This window comes from Pollicipes pollicipes, unplaced genomic scaffold (genome assembly GCF_011947565.3).
Source record: "Pollicipes pollicipes isolate AB1234 unplaced genomic scaffold, Ppol_2.1 Scaffold_7231;HRSCAF=8579_pilon_pilon_pilon, whole genome shotgun sequence".
In the NCBI taxonomy this organism is placed as follows: Eukaryota; Metazoa; Arthropoda; class Thecostraca; order Pollicipedomorpha; family Pollicipedidae; genus Pollicipes; species Pollicipes pollicipes.
In genome coordinates, this window is record NW_023597034.1 from 19,074,376 (window position 1) to 19,091,114 (window position 16,739).

At 48.5% G+C, this 16,739-nt stretch overlaps 1 protein-coding gene across 2 annotated transcripts; it reads right to left on the reverse strand.

The window, feature by feature from the left end:
- Window positions 1-86: 86 nt before the first annotated feature.
- Bub3 (mitotic checkpoint protein Bub3) lies at window positions 87-8,783 on the reverse strand. Of its 2 annotated transcripts, none has more exons than XM_037233275.1 (3): window positions 8,675-8,783; window positions 2,564-2,826; window positions 87-1,076 (listed from the first exon to the last, which is right to left on the reverse strand). In XM_037233275.1, exons 2-3 carry the CDS (start codon window positions 2,807-2,809, stop codon window positions 336-338), a joined length of 987 nt encoding a protein of 328 aa, XP_037089170.1. In that variant the 5' UTR covers window positions 2,810-2,826; window positions 8,675-8,783; the 3' UTR covers window positions 87-335. The 2 variants fall into 2 exon arrangements, with proteins under 2 accessions (XP_037089170.1, XP_037089171.1); XM_037233276.1 differs by lacking the exon at window positions 8,675-8,783 and adding an exon at window positions 3,580-5,547.
- Between the last annotated feature and the right edge of the window lie 7,956 nt (window positions 8,784-16,739).

Consider the following 16,739-nt stretch of genomic DNA (forward strand, 5'->3'; position numbering starts at 1 on the left):
TAAAACCTAGTGAAACACAATCGTGGAAAATCGCCTGCTTTTCTTGCTTCATGTTCGTCTCTTCGACGACCCCGTCCAAACATCTATACGTCTTGGGCATTTTATATCAGCAGCAGACAACCGATCGCAATGATTTGGCCGGACACTAATGAGGCGATGAAGGAACACACGAACGCAGTGACGGGTCAGCCAGAGGAGCGTGCCGGGCAGACACCCTGTCAGCGGCAGCTCACTGAGCCCAGCCGATCGCGAGACAGAGCACTCCCTCTGGTCGAGGAGTGTCAGCGTCACATGGCGCAGACTACGCGCCGCGCACGGGGTGCCAGCTCGTCCGCCTACTTGGGCTTGGCCTCCTGGTCGGTGACGTGTCTGATGTACACCGCGTCGGGTGGGATGGTCTCTGGCGTCTCCTTCTGCTCATACAGGTAGGAGCAGGCGATGGCCAGCACGCTACCGTCTGGCGAGAACGCCAGCGACGCGATAGACGTTGGGTAACGGTGGAACTGGCACAGCCGCTTCTTGTTCAGCCCGTCCCAGATATTGACGTAGCCGTCCGAGCCCCCCGTCGCAAACGTGTTGTACTGGCTGTGGAAGCTGATGGCGTTCACGGGGTACACGTACTCCATGCCGGCCTCCTTGATGCGGTGGCACTTGAACGCGTACTTTTTCTTCTGCACCTCGGGACTCGGATCGAAATACTCGACGGCGACCCTGCCTTCGATCGAGCTCAGCACGTAACCCAGCTTGTTGGGGAAACAGCGGATGCAGCGCGTCTGGTACTTCAGCGACGCCTCCTTCTTTTGCAGCGGCTGCGCCATGTTGCGCAAATCCCAAATGTGCACCTTGCGGCCGGCCGTACCTACCACCAGTCGGTCGCCGCACGTGCTGAGCGCATACACGCGGTCGGGCTGCGCGTGCACGCCGGTGCCGCGTGCCTGGCGCGGGTCCCACAGCTTGACGTAGTTGTCCCAGCCGCCGGTGACGACGCAGCCGGCGTCGGCGGCGTACTCGACGCAGCGGATCGGCGCGCCGTGCTGCCCCACCACCGTCTCCGTGCTCGTGTTGAAGTCGAACACCTGCGGCGCGGGTGAGCGAGCTGTCACGGAGGCTGGGCGGGGAGACAGTGCCAGTGATGGGAGTTGGTGATGTCCAGGCGACGGTAGATACGACATCATGTGAGGGAATCCCCGCAGCAGTGTGTTCGTAACAGCATTACAGTGCGGTAATTCGAGAGACTGCTGAATGATTAATGGTCAATATTGGGCGCTGCCAAATAGACTCCGGCTGGAAAGGGGCGACGAGGTCATTTCGTCGGGCCACGAGATCATTTGATTTCCGTTTCTGACAAGCGTGACTGCCAGGTCGGTCAACTGAGATAAAAAAAAACACCCCGACCGTGCAGGCGAGACTCGCCAGGCTTGCTGGCCTCGATACTAACCGCTCGTCAATATCTACATGTGGGGAAAGAGCTTTGAGCAAGTTGGGAGAACAATTATAATTCCTCGGAAGCATAACGAAGCATCCGCGAACGAATATCGCATCAATAAATGGCATAGCAGAAATCTTTTCCTATATACACGCGCAAATGGAATCGTGCGGGCCTATGTCGCTAGGCTTTATTTACTAGTGACGCATCGTTCATGACAACAGAGTTTCTACTATGTTCTTGACATCAACATGCCTCAACATGGTTCACGAACGCTATCAACTGGCGTACTGGCAACTATATCACCCTTGCAACTGTTTACTGAAATAGGTTGAGATTTCTTACGCCACACTACTACGCTTCCTTAAAACGCTGGCTCAGCTGTGTTTGCCTCAAAATACGTGGTCGAGCAGAGCTCCTTTCGAGGAGATACGTTTAAGATTTACAATTTGTGTGGCAACAAGTTGCGGCAACAACAGCCAAACCACCACGGTGAGCTGAGCACCAGATATGTGGCGTCACAGTGCATGCATGTCACACCACGAAGGCAGACGTCAACGAATCAGATGCACGATCATTGATGGTTACAACCACAATTAGGCATACATAATACAGCAAGCGTAGACAGGCATCCGTGAAAGCCTTTCGCTCTCCACGCACCTTATCCCCCCCCCCCCCGCCTTCCAGGCCGCAGTGTTTTGTAGGTCTGCACAGGCGCACGGCCAGGGCCAGCACGCCTTGCAGATCTACCTTAGGTGCGAGGTTGAGGTCGGCACGTCTTGTGCGTAGACACTTTGAGTGTGTGGTCGGCACGCCTTGTGCGTAACCTACCGTGAATGTGCGGTCAGCACGCCATATGTAGACCTACCTTGAGTGTGTGGTCGGCACGCCTTGTGTGTGGACCTACCTTGAACGTGTGGTCAGCATGCCATGTGTAGACCTACCTCGAGTGTGTAGTCAGCACACCATGTGTAGACCTACCTTGAGTGTGTGGTTGGCACGCCTTGTGTGTGGACATATCCTGAGTGTGTGGTCGGCACGCCTTGTGCGCAGGCCTACCTTAAGTGTGTGGTCGGCACGCCTTGTGTGTGGACCTACCTTGAGTGTGTGGTCGGCACGCCTTGTGTGAGGACCTACCTTGAGTGTGTGGTCGAGGCCGCCGCTCCACGCGTGCACGGCATCGTGGAAGCAGCAGTCGAGCACGGGCGCCGAGTGCGAGTACTTGAGACGCTGCGTGTTGGACAGCACGTCATATAGTCGCACCGTCTTGTCCCAGGACGCGACGAGCAGGAACTGGGACGATGTAGGGCCGAACTTGACGGACGAGATGCCGTCCTCGGGCGGCGAGTTCAGCTTCAGCTCCGACCGACTGGGGTCGGCCATCTCCGGCACACGGCACGCTGCAATGAGAACGATCATTGCAGAATCGAAAAATGTATCCGAGTTCTGCTGGGTGCAAAACGTGATATCCGCAAGCACTCCACGTACATCTTCCTGCAGGGCTAAAGCAAGGATATAACCGTTTGAATACAACCAATGTACGAGAACAATCCAATTCATGACAGACCGAGGTACAAAGTAAGTTAATTGCAAAATTCAATCGACCAAAGTAACGGTATGAAGTGGTCAACCTTCAAACGACAGGATGTGCGAAGCATCAGTTAACCCTCGCCCTGACGAGGGATGCGATCCCCTAAGGTGTTCTAAGGGTACCTCTCCGGCATATCGTGCAAGCGCACACAAATTTTCGGTAGCCTCAGGGGCATCCACTGTGTATGTTTTGACGCTGAAACGCGATTCTGGATTTTTCAGAAGCAACTGTTATTTAGTGCACGGCGATGCATGGCCATCCACGGCCGGCGCCGGCGGCGAACGGCAACATACAAAGCCGGCGACGACGGGAGGAGGGGGGGGGGGGGGGGGGGGGGGCAGGGCGGGGACACTGCCATATTAACGAGACTTTACGGTCATAACTGTATGCTCAATAGCGCATAAAATGCATGCCATTACGCTTAGAACTGAACATAGAACACGCCTGTTTCCATTTCGTATCGGTAAGGTGAATGATCACGCACATAAGAGCGGGCATGGACGAAAGGTTCAATTTTCAGCGCAATCTGACCTTCGATAGCAAAGTAGGGTCAATTATTTACCTAGACATAAAACGGATCACTAATGGCGAGATCTCGTTGAGACCAATCGACTGTTTTCTTCCGCGAAGCTCTGTCCATCATAACTTGGAAACGGCAGGGTCACATCGATGCCCCCAAAGTAGTCCGCGTTATGAAAAACGGCGAGCAAGGGCGTGGGTCAACATATTGCATGTTCTTTGTATTAACACCAACCTCCGACGTTTGGGTAACACCACCGCTCTATCCCGAGTCATATAGGACCTCGGGCCACGCCATGTGCGATGACCGCAAGACGTATTAATTAGGTGAAAAAGCAATATTTATATAATTCATAAATAATATCATTTATAAATTCAAATACAGCTACTGGCACTCCATTGTTACCTTTTCTTGTAAAGAAGCCCCATTAATTCCATTATTATTGCTGTAGTCATTTTGTTGCTGAAGTCAATCGTTTGGCGTAAACATTTGAGCTTCTACATTTTGTTAGTATTTGTGCGTACTAAGTAAGATAGATGCGTAAGAATTCCGGTTAGCATAAATGTTTTGCCATAAGTACCAGCCATAGCGACGAAGCCAGGCTTCTAGCTTCGAAGCCGAATCTGAAGCCAAGAAAATGATGTAAAGGTGAAGTTGGACCCACAGCCAGTGGCTTCGAACTTTGCATACGCAAAGCCGAGACTGAACCCAGCGGCCCGGTACTTGGGAAGCGTGAAGCCAAGCCAAAATATAAATGTTCAAAATATCGATGTCAAAGCCAAAACCTAAGCTAAAATGCATCACTGCCGAGGAAAAAATCGCGTTTACTTGAACTGCATGAGATCAGGAGGGATTGAAAGAATTTTGGGGAGTGGTCCAGACAAAGTGTTACATGATGCCTTGCGCCCTGGGACGGCAAAGGACCCTTCTGCGTCATTAACAGTCCTGTGTCAATCCTGTGCAATGTGCCCAGGTCAGAGGGCCCGTCGCATCGGGGAACGGACCAGTGCATGATGTATCCTTCTGAAGGCCTCCGTTCGCCCAGGGGGCCCCGGCCCTCGTGCCACCAGAGTAGCAGCTGCTAAGTACCCCGGGCTGAGACAGAGGTGCCTTCCAGCGTCTAACCAGGAAACTTCTCCATTGCCAGTCCGAGGTTGCTTTTCTTAACGGAATTTTAAAATACAGCAACGCGAGCAATCGAAATCAGAGCATTGGGTCATGAGTCCGTGGTGCTGTGCGTGCTTATAAGTTCCGAGTACCATCCTGAATATTGCATAGGTAAAACCTACGACCCGGGATGCCTTTTGCACACATAAAAATTATACACACGACAGAAGAAAACGTGAAAAGCATACGAACTTGAATAGCTTCCCGCTACTTGCTACCGTCAATGCTGCAATATTCGCGTAATGACATGGTACTTGGATGACATCACAATTAAGATATGAACAAGTTATTGTTCTGGGGTTAACCATTCACTACGGGTTTCCAGTGCCCGCGGTGCCCACCCTGTCTACCATGTCGAGAGACAGGCGTCGCCATATTGCCTCAGTTACACACAACTTTTCATTGTAAGGTCAACGACCTACAAAATGCAGCTTTCCGCTGGTCCCGTTGTACGCAAGCTGACGTTGGCTAATCAGTCGAGTCGTGTCGCGCATGACTTCGAAGATAATTAGAGGTTAACTTTAACTCGGTTTGCTTTATCTTCTCCGAGATAGTAATAAGATACATCCGTCTCCGGAAAAAGGAATGTGCGCCCTACACATGTACATACCCATCTACCTATGCCTAGACCTCCACGATACGAAGAGGACGATAGTCTCCCGATTACGAAACGAAGACCTGAAAATAAGGTGGCCAAAATTCGCAGAAAGTCACCGAAATCCTGGGAAGTTTCATTTGATTTTGGATCATCCTGGCAGTGTTTGCGCTTCATTTCAGCAGCGCGAGACAACAATTTTCTTGACCAGGGCTGGTAAGCCTAATTGGTGTAGTTATATGTTGTTACATTTCAGGTTATTTAGTATATGTACCATGTTTATTGATTTATTGCTATATATACATATATATATATATATATATATATATATATATATATATGTATATGTATATAATCTGTGTATATTATGTTCTAATTTTGCCATAATTACTGAACCAATTGGTTCAGTAGCCATATTTCCCATATCTTGGACATGCACACAAATGTAATCCTGCAATATGAAGTATACCTCCAATTTGCCAAATTTTGGGTGCAAAAAAATTGCATCATCCTCATTTCCAAGGAGTGATGTGGTCTTTGGACCATGCTCTGCACTGTGGAGACCCAGCCTCATATTGTACAAACCCAGCCCAGCATTGGGGACCTGCAGCTTAACCTTGGAGGTGGACATGCTTTCCCCAGAGAGACTCAAAGTTCCAAGTCTTCCTTCACCCACCTGGCAGGAGGGCAGGCACAGTGGGAGTCAACTGTGTATGTCTAGTGTGTGTACCTGGGTGTACAGCATAACGATCATACTTATGGCAAAACAGGAGCCAAAAATCACATTGTTTCATAGTTGAAGCCAAAGCCAAGCCAATCATTAAAAATGTCACAAATCCAAAGTTAAAGCCAGCCTTGGGAAATGCCTCGAAACCATAGCTGAACCCAATGGAGGAAAACAGAGGCTTCATAAAGCCAGAGTCAGCTTTATCCACATGCCTGGCAGTTACTCTATGCAGCTTATCTTGTGGCAAAACTTCAACAGCTGGGAGTAATCCCCTCCTGCCATGCACAACATACATATTTTTGCCTTTGTGAAACTAGCTCTGCATGATCCTTATCATGTATGTCCTAGTTTCTGAAAATATTCTGAATCAATCAGCCTTTTTCAACCTGTTGTAGTATGCATCCCCACATATGGTGAACATGTGACTTTATTATGGGCCCTCAGCATTTTCAGAAGTGACAAGTACATTACCAACCTGCAGCATTCCAAAATGCATACAGTAAGGTGTGCAGGACATAAATATGAATTCATGCTGCAAGAATCCTGGCTCTCTGGCGGCCCCTGCATGCAATTCGTTGGCACTAATTCCTTGCCCCTTGACCTCGAGCCCAGATATCTGACCTGCACAGCCCCTTTGTCAAGCCTGAGGCACTTAGATACTTGGTTGGCAGCCAACCGGTTTGATGCTGATTGGCTGATTTTGAACAAGGGAGGAGCAAAAGACAGTGATGCCCAATCTGGGGTGTAGAGCTTGAAAAAATATCCACATCCCCGCCACCCAAGTGGAAGAAAATTGGGACACTGCCAACTAGTACCTGAATGAAACCATTCTAAATGTGATTACTGCACAGCCCATACTAATATCAAGTATCACACAGGATTGTAATATCTCAATTCCAAAACACCATTGTCAGCATTGATATCACACATCTCCTCATTACTGACATTTACCTGATAACCCAGACATACTATTTCTAATTGGGCTGGGCAGGCTCCAGCTCCTTACCCAAGCTTCTGCTTCAGTCCCCAAAATTGTTAACTGGGCCACACCTGAACAGAAGTCTGTATGATGGCAAATTTTGCAGGCAGGTTGAGATTTTCTGCTGTTCAGCCCCCTCTACTCATTTTGTGAAATCACACTGTGCTACTTTATTGATTTATTTGGGCATTGTGTATCCTTGATATTATATCACTGAAAAAGCTTGGAGGACACCAAACAGGCCAATAAAATCATGGCAGGTGTGGCATAAATTCATTGCATGGTACCATGGTCTTTACAAGCCCATGGCCAGGCAGTTATGCTGGGTGCCTGTGCATCCCCTTAAGCTTGGAATTCACCCCCACCTCATTCACTGCAACCACTATGCTTCAGTATGGGGTATACAGATATTGATCATAGTATGTTTTGTGTTGAGACCTGTAGAACATTGAAACAAAATTGTGCCAACAATTTTGCTGTAACTCTGGTGCAACACTGGGAGTTTGGTCCAGCTATGGGCCTGCTGCACAGCTGTAACTGGGATTGAAAACATGCCTTATGAAATTACATTCTTTAAACCAATGCTGGAAAATGTTACATGAAGTAATATTTCATTACAGGAAACAGAGTCACACCAAAATCTAACATATAAAATGCAGGGTTATTTCTAATATGCAGGGTTGTATTTCCTAGCACACTTGGAAGTTCCTAAGCCTGCCACTTCTAGAAGAAACTGGACCAAACCAGGGTAAAACCTATTCTACCATATTTGAGCATAGGCTTGGCATTCTTCTCAAGTCATTCCCAGTTTCTACACAAAACAACCAACACTGCTAAATAAGAGTTCTGTTCAATGTAATGCAGGCATTCAGCATCCATGTTGGCATTCCTTGAGGCTCACAATGCCTTTTAGAATTAGAAATATTTACTACAAGACCATATCAGAAACCCTTGGCTACAATATGTCTCGCCAACCAGCAATGGAAAACAGTGGCAAATAGCATCTCATTCTTGAAACTAAAGTAATAACTATCTCATACTGGAGGCATCATTTACAGTATGCCACAGCATCAAAAAATGGCATTAGCTGCTGATTGATGGGTAATTCAGCTGAGCATGGGGCAAAGCCCCCTCCCCCTTGTGGTAGCAAGAAAAGGGGTAGGGGTAGTAGTAAAGGCAGGGGTATGGGCAAGCATCTGGGCAAGAGTACAAGGAAGAGGAGAGATATGGGTAGAGCTAGAAGTAGGGGTGAATAGGTGCGGGGATATGTTGGGTTGCACTAGGTCAGGTTAAATCCCTGGAAATTGGCAGCCTTATTACACCAATGGCATCATTTGGTGCTCAGCAAATCAAAAAAAAATCTAGAATCATTGTGCAATGCACATGGTGTGGCTGTGATAGCACCCAGTGAGTTAATTACTGCACTTTGCAAACATTGTTCTGCCGAGATATTTATGTGAGTATGGGAAAACAAGGCATGGTATGGTGAAACAGCAGCGCAGATAATACAAATCACAGTTTTAACTTAAGTTATGACCTTCATTTTTTCGTCTCACCGATTTCTACTGTTCTGAGCCACTATAATAAAACTACAATAACAAATCCGTAAAAACAACCAAACCAACATAGGAACAACACCGTGCAATCCTGACACTAACTAGCAGCTTACTTCAATCGGTTCTCAAAAACTTCGCACACGGAGAACGCGCGTAAACCCGGGGCTCCAACTCCCAAGAAACAATATCCTCCCACCCGCTCCAACTCCGTGGTTTTGCCAGCAATCGTTAAAAGCGAGGTAGCTTGGTCTAAAGCCATCCATATTGATTAGTCCCCAATCGACTACACAATTCTCAGCAAAAATCCGTTTGTGACGTCACTGAAACTACACTAACACCGGGACGGCCGCACAATTGGTATAGGAAGTGAACGATTACATATGTTTCAGCACTTTTGATGGGTGGAACATCTAGTAAAATCGAGGAAAATATGAATAAATGAATGAAATTCATAGTTTTGTTTAATGTTGAAGGTAATTCAACAGGCTAGCGGTAATATAGCACCAGCAGCACAGGCATGGGGGAGGGGGGGGGGGGGGGGGGGCACAAGGGGTCAGTTGGGGCAAACGCTATGGATGGCCTCGGTGGCGTTCCTGAATGAGACCTCCAGCTGGCATACGGGGCCAGTTGGAGGTCCCATTCGGGGGACCCGGCCTGCAGGGCCGGGCATTCCAGTGCCAGCCAGAGCACCGTGCGTGCTGATCAGGAGCCCACGGAGTCGATAAGGACCTATTTTACGGTCAGACACCACCAATAACGCACAGTCGGCTCCGTGGCGGCATGGGCTTAAGGGCCCAATTCCCAAGCAGGGAATAAGCCGGGGTCAGTGATTTACATTGCTCAGGGCCCAACAGCGCCTAATAGTGTTGTCAAGAGCCCCAAATCAGCCAGAGGAAGTGTTCGAGGAGGCCCGAAGAGCCTAAAGGGCCCACCGGGTCCGACGATCAAGAGCGCGATTGGGGGGTCTAAAGTCATGCAGGGATAGTCGAAGTCTCATTCAGGGTCGAAGTCTTCGCATAGCGGGGCCCTGCCCCGCCATGCGAAGACGGCCTTTCAAATAACGGTCAGAGGGCTCTGCGCTGATCGGGGAACCCTGAGTCGACATGGGCCTATATATCGGTCAGCTACCACCGTACCACGCAGTCGGCCGCGTGTCGGTATGGGAACACACACACACACACACACACACACACGCAGAGAGAGAGAGAGAGAGAGAGAGAGAGAGAGAGAGAGAGAGAGAGAGAGAGAGAGAGAGAGGAGAGAGAGAGAGAGAGAGAGAGAGAGAGAGAGAGAGAGAGAGAGAGAGAGAGAGAGAGAGAGAGAGAGAGAGAGAGATATATATATATATATATATATATATATATATATATATATATATATATATATACATATATGACATCTAAGAAAAGCGTAGACAAAGCCGGGGCAATAAGAGACCCTCAATAATAAATTGGTCATATCCAGCGATTTCTTATGGGGGCCCTTTTACTACCGGGGGTTCTTTGTCAACCCTGTGCCCCCCCTTGCCAAGTCTCTGACTGAGCCTCCGTATAACACCCAGGAAGCAAGCCATTTGAGGAGGCCCCGCCGCGTTTTACGCCATAGAAACGCTAGGCATAACGAACTGGCTACGGCTTCGGAAACACCAGATGGTCTTAATGCTGCGCCCCAAGTTACCAATTTATTTTTTGAGTCACAGCTGCCGCTCTCCCGTGAACTTACCCCAGGCGAATCCATCAAGCTTCTAGCTCCCAGTTGGACTTAAGATAGGGCCCGGTTACACAGATCACCCTACGGGACGAAGTGGTCAGATATCGATGCAGCCTGAGACGGTGTACCGAAACGAGTGTCCGCGTATCTCCCAACTTCTTGGCTGAGATATCTTTCAGGAACGGTTGGTATAAGATGTCATGTCATGTATTTAATACGAATCGTTTCATATGTATGGCGCAGTGCTTGATTCCATTCAATGGGCTACAAGTTACTCGATGAAAACGAAGATGCGGCGATGATGATGTCACGTCAATAGCTCAAGAAAGTCCTTCAAAGTCAAGCAAAACCCATCTTCTTCACATTGATCAAGTTGAGATACGAGTCCAGCACGGCTCTGAAATGTCACAACGACCGGCGGTAGGCGATTCCAAAACGAGTCCGCACGATACGAGAGCATCCCATACGACATGGACAGCTGGAAAAGGGGCAGCCCCAAAGCGCCAGCAATCGCCGACCTCGTGATACACTCACTCCCAGCGGTCCGAGGGGTGAATGAACAGCGGCCGGACCGCCACCGGGACACAGGGGTCATTTAGGGCCCTGAAAACGCCAATGTGATCGCGGTACGTGACAATTTCACTGATTCTGCGCCAGCCCAGCGACCTCACGACCAGCAAAATATAATATAGGCCCCACGCCCGCACCCGGCCGAGATAGCAGGGCGGCAGCCCCGCCCCAGACTCAGAGGCAGTGCAGGATGTGGGGGAAACCATGGGTCTGGATGAGGAGCTAGCGGGCTTCGGGTGCGAGATGATGACAAGATGGAGTGGCACTTTTGGCTAATTCGGATATATACCCCTCCCATGATAAGGTACGATCGATTGCCATTCCCAGCTTCTCCATGGACGGCGGGGGCTTAATATTAAGTTGGAGACCTTAAGATGGAAAGATGAGGTCATTTCGATGGCCTGGGGAGTGCCGACTAAAAGAACGATGGTCTTGGTAGAGTTCGTCTTCAGGGAATTGGCAGAGAAATAGCATTAGAGGGCAAGGAGGATTTCGCTCTCAGGGGATTTTGGGTTGAACAAGTGTGCGGGTGGACAGAGTCGAGAAGTTGGGTATCGTCGACGTACGAAACCAGACGCCCGTGAGACAGATAGGATGGAAGGTCGTTCATGAAGATGCTGAAGAGGAATGGACTAACCAGGGACCCCTGATGGACATCGTGGGACAAGAGAAGGGATAATGAACCACCTCTCACCACCTGACGCCGTCCATCAAGATAACTTTTAAACCACCGAGGATCCATGCCGTACCATCGCAGCTTGGTCAGGAAGACGCCACTGTCCACGCTGTCGAAAGCTCGACTTAGGTCTACGGAGGTGGTGGTGACGACATGTCCAGAGTCGATCCGACACGTTATCCCCTACAGGGCGTCGACCACGGCGTCCTTCGTTGAATGGCGCGGCCTACACGCATATTGTGAAGGTGCTAAGAAGCTGTAGACATCCAGATATGCCGACAACTGCTGACAGACAACCTTTCCGCATCATTTCCACAACACAGATTAGATTAACATAGACTCAAAATTGCTGGCAACGTAACGTTCACCAAACCTGTGAAGAGAAAGAACTGGAAATCAATGCCACGCACAGGGAAAAACGCAGGTGACGAAGGAATTACCAGGTGAAGCAGGTGAAGTCCTATGAGAAAGAAACAGCTGTTTAGCGCAAGCAGCGGCACACCACTAACCCCAGCAGCTCTAGATGAAGAAAACACACTCATCGCCTTTGAAAGCTCGGGTAAAGTCACAGGGTGTCAAAATAGCCTAGCTGTGGTCGCACGTGGTGGTCTCCTAGGGAGTGGCAGGACGTCATGGCTGTTCGCTCTCAGCTCGGCCGCGGTTTTTGGACCAACTGAGGCGAAGTGACGGTCAAAATCATAGGCCATGTCAGCGGGCATTACCTCCTCGGCGCACCCCCCCCCCCTCCCCCTGGCGGGTTTGAGGCCAAGCCTACGGATAGTCCGCCAGAAACTAGCCCGGTCGGATAACATGCTTACGGATAGTCCGCCAGAAACTAGCCCGGTCGGATAACATGCTTACGGATAGTCCGCCAGAAACTAGCCCGGTCGGATAACATGCTCGCGCATAGAAAATCGCGCTTGGCCTGAGCACAGCACAATGCATGAGCACAGCACGCCGGCATCAAGATGAATGTCACGCCTCAACGTGCTATGAAGGCATGGGATGTTTATGGCATGTTTGACGGATGCATAGGTCTTCCGGCTGATGGGGTGTAGTGCGACAGTTTTGGCGACAGTTCTTTGTAGTGCGACAGTTTTGGCGACAGTTCTTTGAAGTGCGACAGTGTTGGCATAGTGTGCAGTCGCGCACTGCTTGCAGGTAGACTCTGGAAGAGTCGAGGCAGGCTAAGCACGCAATGCCGACAATAACGCTAGCAACTTCCTCCCCGGCACAACGACGGGCGAGGATACCCTTGAAGCCGGCAGTTTGGGCTATGTCAGACGCGGGAGCTAGGAACCCGGACACACGAGCAAGATTCGTGATTCATTTATTACACAGTCACATATTTTTGGAATATTTTACGTATATTTGGAACAGAGTTCTGTTGATCAGTACTGATCGCTCCAGGCTTATGGGATGAAAGAGTTGGATAACGGTGGGGCAGGACTCATGCGTAAAGGGGGGGGGGGGGGGGCGGGGGATTTCAAATTTGATTAAGGGATGACATTTCAAGTTTGCAGATATTTTCCGACATACCGCCGTCATGCATATTAAGATGAAAGGAGAAGATACAGACCTTGAGTTGTCCTATCGCTTCTTTATTTCTGTTCCATCTGACTTTTGGTGCCTATGACTAGCAAGACGTGTTTTTTTACGAAGTCAGGCCGAGGTCAGGGTGAGATAAATCACATGATTTTAACGCCGAACCCATCAAGAAAAAACTCATCATTGTCACTGATTGATCGCAACGGGGTTCTGCCGCCATGCAGTTTGTATCTTATTTGAAAATGTAACTCCTGCTGCTTGTAAGGATTTCTCCGGGGTGTTTTTTGCGAATATTGTTTGTCGTAAAACGCTTGAAATATGTGTTGTTTTGTGCCACGCTTCTGACAACGAAATAGCAGTGCGTGGAAACAAACCGAATAATGCTCTCTCCGTTGACCGGCAGATTGGATGGAATACTCCATACTTAAAGCACTAGCATGCACATAAAGCAAGCACCATATGTTATTAAATAAGCTAGCTTATAATTGTTGGCATATCTTCAAGCAGAGCAGACTGCTCGAGACAAGTCCAGTTTTCTGTTAAGTAAATATACTTTTTAGTACGTCATTGTTTAATTGCGTCATCGTACCTCGTATGACATTGATTGAGAGCCAACTGACAGCTGTTACATATGGAAATCGTGCTTACAAACGCAATATATGAAAGGCTCGACAGTTCTATTTCTTGGCCTTGATCGCCGCATGACTGATGGAATGACAAGATTTGAAGGACGTTATAAGGGCGTCATGGATGTTTAGGTGGCATTGAAACACTCTCCACAAAATAGTCTGCACATCTTCGTGGGTGTTTTGCTTGGAAACTAGGTTATAGTCCTTAAGAAGGGCAGGGCTGTGAACTTCACCGAATGATATTCAAGATGGCTATGTCAGTTCAAAACCCCATGCAAATGTGGAACACTCCCTTTAAGACTTCGCATTAAGATAATGGCCTGTCAGATGTTGTTCTATGGTGTACCATGTTTGACAGCGCATTACCATGTTGAGCTGGGTCTCGCAATGTTTCCTGACTTTTCCTGGGTTGGCGAGCAGCATGGGAGAAGAAAATAACAAAACTTGACACTTCGTGGGTAGTTTGGTGCGCACCAATTGAGGCAGCTGGTTGACCGATCAACTTGCATCTTCTAGCCGACCTTAGGACTGGCAGCGTAAATTTATTTTTACCCTTTGGTTCAGACTTTGATTAGTCACCAGCCATGATCACGTTATGGGCGATTAAGGCGAAGCGTTTCCTGACTTGTTACATTTAGATGGAAGAGAACAGATTCTACAGGAAGGCAGAAGTCGGCCAAGTAAAATGCAGCTGGATGAATTCCTTTGCGCTCATATTTTTTAGGGCCGAAGATGTCAAAAATTGTATGGGTATACAGCTTTGAATACGAGTACTCGACAACAGAAAATTTCACGGTTTGGATAAATCCGTGGTCACCCATATGAAATGAGAAACGGGTTGGGTCTGCATAGATTGTGGGAAAAAAACTACGAGCGTGAGCACGAGCACGAGAATGAACATGAGTGCTTTGCGGAGCATTGCGTAGATACCTCAAGGAAATATCATCTAATCTTAATGCTTACGACTCTTTTAGTCAGTATTAGCGACATGCACATTTATTTTGCAATTGTCAACGAAGGCCAGCATGTTTGGGTGCAAAGCTTATGACAACATGTACTGTGTTTTTAAGTTTTGTCAGACTTTTTGATAGGATGGATTCCTGGGGTCAGTTCCCACGTTAAGCATTGGTCCTTGTGAGAGCGCTGATACCACCGTCCGATGGCAGAATTCCAAGTCAACAGCCGTTTTGACGAATGATTGCGCTGCGAGGCTTGGAAAATGCTTTTGTAAAAGGTTTTCGGCGTCTGTTTTCGACAAAATTTCATCGGTGGTTTTTAAACAGAAATATCTTGCAGTGATTTAAAACTATGTTTGTAAAGATACATAGTTTGATAACATTGCAGTTGGCTGGCTATAAGCCAGATCATTATTTTACGGGCTGGTATAATGCGAGATCCCTTCCTCCCAAAACTTCTCTAAGCTTCCAACAAAAGTTAATGCTATGTCTGACGTAAAGACGACAAGATAAACTCATAAATCCTGACCGCCTCCCTGCTCATAGGTAGCTTACCACAGCTCAGAAGAATGCGTGGCGGTACTTACAAAGCTTGCGTGGTTCAACATGATCCATGATTCTTGAATGGAATGAAACTCAAAACCCGCTTTGCTCCCCACAGCACCCATGTAAGCAGTAATCACGCAGCCAGCATCCAACGCTTTCAACAGCTCACACGGCTTATTGCCAGGCCTGGTATGCCCCCAGAATGTGAACAAACGCAAGGCATGAGCTGAAAACAAAATGTCCACAAAGAGCATCGTTTCATGTAATAAATGTATCAGTAGTTTGATGCATGTCGCTTAGCAACTGGATGCCAGTGAAATTGTATCACAACAATAATTTTCTCGCCAGAGTGCTTAATAAAAAAACTTCGTGATTTCCTTACATCCCGTTCTGCCTCTCAGTCTGGGACGAACCGGCGCATGCATTTTGGTGTGACCTAGATGACTATGTGCTAAAAGATGGCGATATGATCTAGTGTGCTGTCTTAACTGGTGCGCTGGGTTTTGTTGGTGCTGTTCTTTTATATGCATAAGTGCAGGCTATTCATTAAATAACTGACGAAGTGAATTGTCACTTTTGCTCGCGTGCAGTTTTCTTGCCACGCAGCGTCAGTCTATGCGGCGTGCATAGAGAGAGAATGGATGTCAGAAGCCTTGCTCTCCTCATATGTGAGCTCTATAACCGTAGCGAACTTAGTGGCCTGTATCACAGCTGCAAATGCCCACCTCCACGCGCGCACCGAGCTGATGTCCGTCCTTAAATGGTATGTTTCACATCCGAGGATATTAGAGCAAGCATCAGATATGATGAAACAAGCTTACGCATTACTATTGGTATGCTTTTTTGAGAAGAAAGGAATGTTCAAGACGTATGCATGTTCATATGTTCTGAATGACAGTAGCGGGAGTGCTTGTGTAGCGGTCCAGAGGGGACCGTTTGAGCGGCTCAGATTGGATCACCGTGCGAGGTGTGGCGCAAGCAAACCTGCCTCAGAAGGCCAGCATTGGCTAGTGATGAATCCTGCGTCAGCACTGATACGCAATCCATGCCGCGGAATAAAACGGGAATCAGGCTACCCAGTTCCATCCATGACATATTTGGAAGGGGGCTAGGGGAGGCCAGGCGTGTAGTTTCCTATGCATCACGGTAGGGGGCCTCAACAGCTCGGCATTCGTGTCATGCGATGTCATCCGAGTCATTACGATTTAGAGCTTCTATTGCTGAGCCATCGGCCCGGTTTCTGAGGTCCGTTGCGCCAAGTGATACAAGCAAACGACCTTCCGAAAGGCCCCTCAAAAATGCTTGAACACCAACGAAGAAGGCCCTGCGACGCGGACCCCCAGCGTTCGTTAACTGTGCGACAATGGCGCTCTAACGGTCAGCCTGCTGCTGATGTGCGTTAAGTGCAAGTTTCAGCAGCCGCAATGGCTGTCTTGCATCAGCAAGCATCCTTCGGAAAACCTGGAAGTGGGTGACGAGCCTCAAAAGCAGCCATCAAGTTCAGCACATCTCAGTGCTGGAAATGCGTGAAGGACATACAGGA

Bases quoted from the DNA above. Each gene is read 5' to 3' on its own strand.
- Bub3 (XM_037233275.1), bottom strand. From the start codon at position 2,809: ATGGCCGACCCCAGTCGGTCGGAGCTGAAGCTGAACTCGCCGCCCGAG. The intron at 1,077-2,563 runs GTAGGTCCTCAC...CCCGCGCCGCAG, and splicing joins GCCTCGACCACACACTCAAG to GTGTTCGACTTCAACACGAG.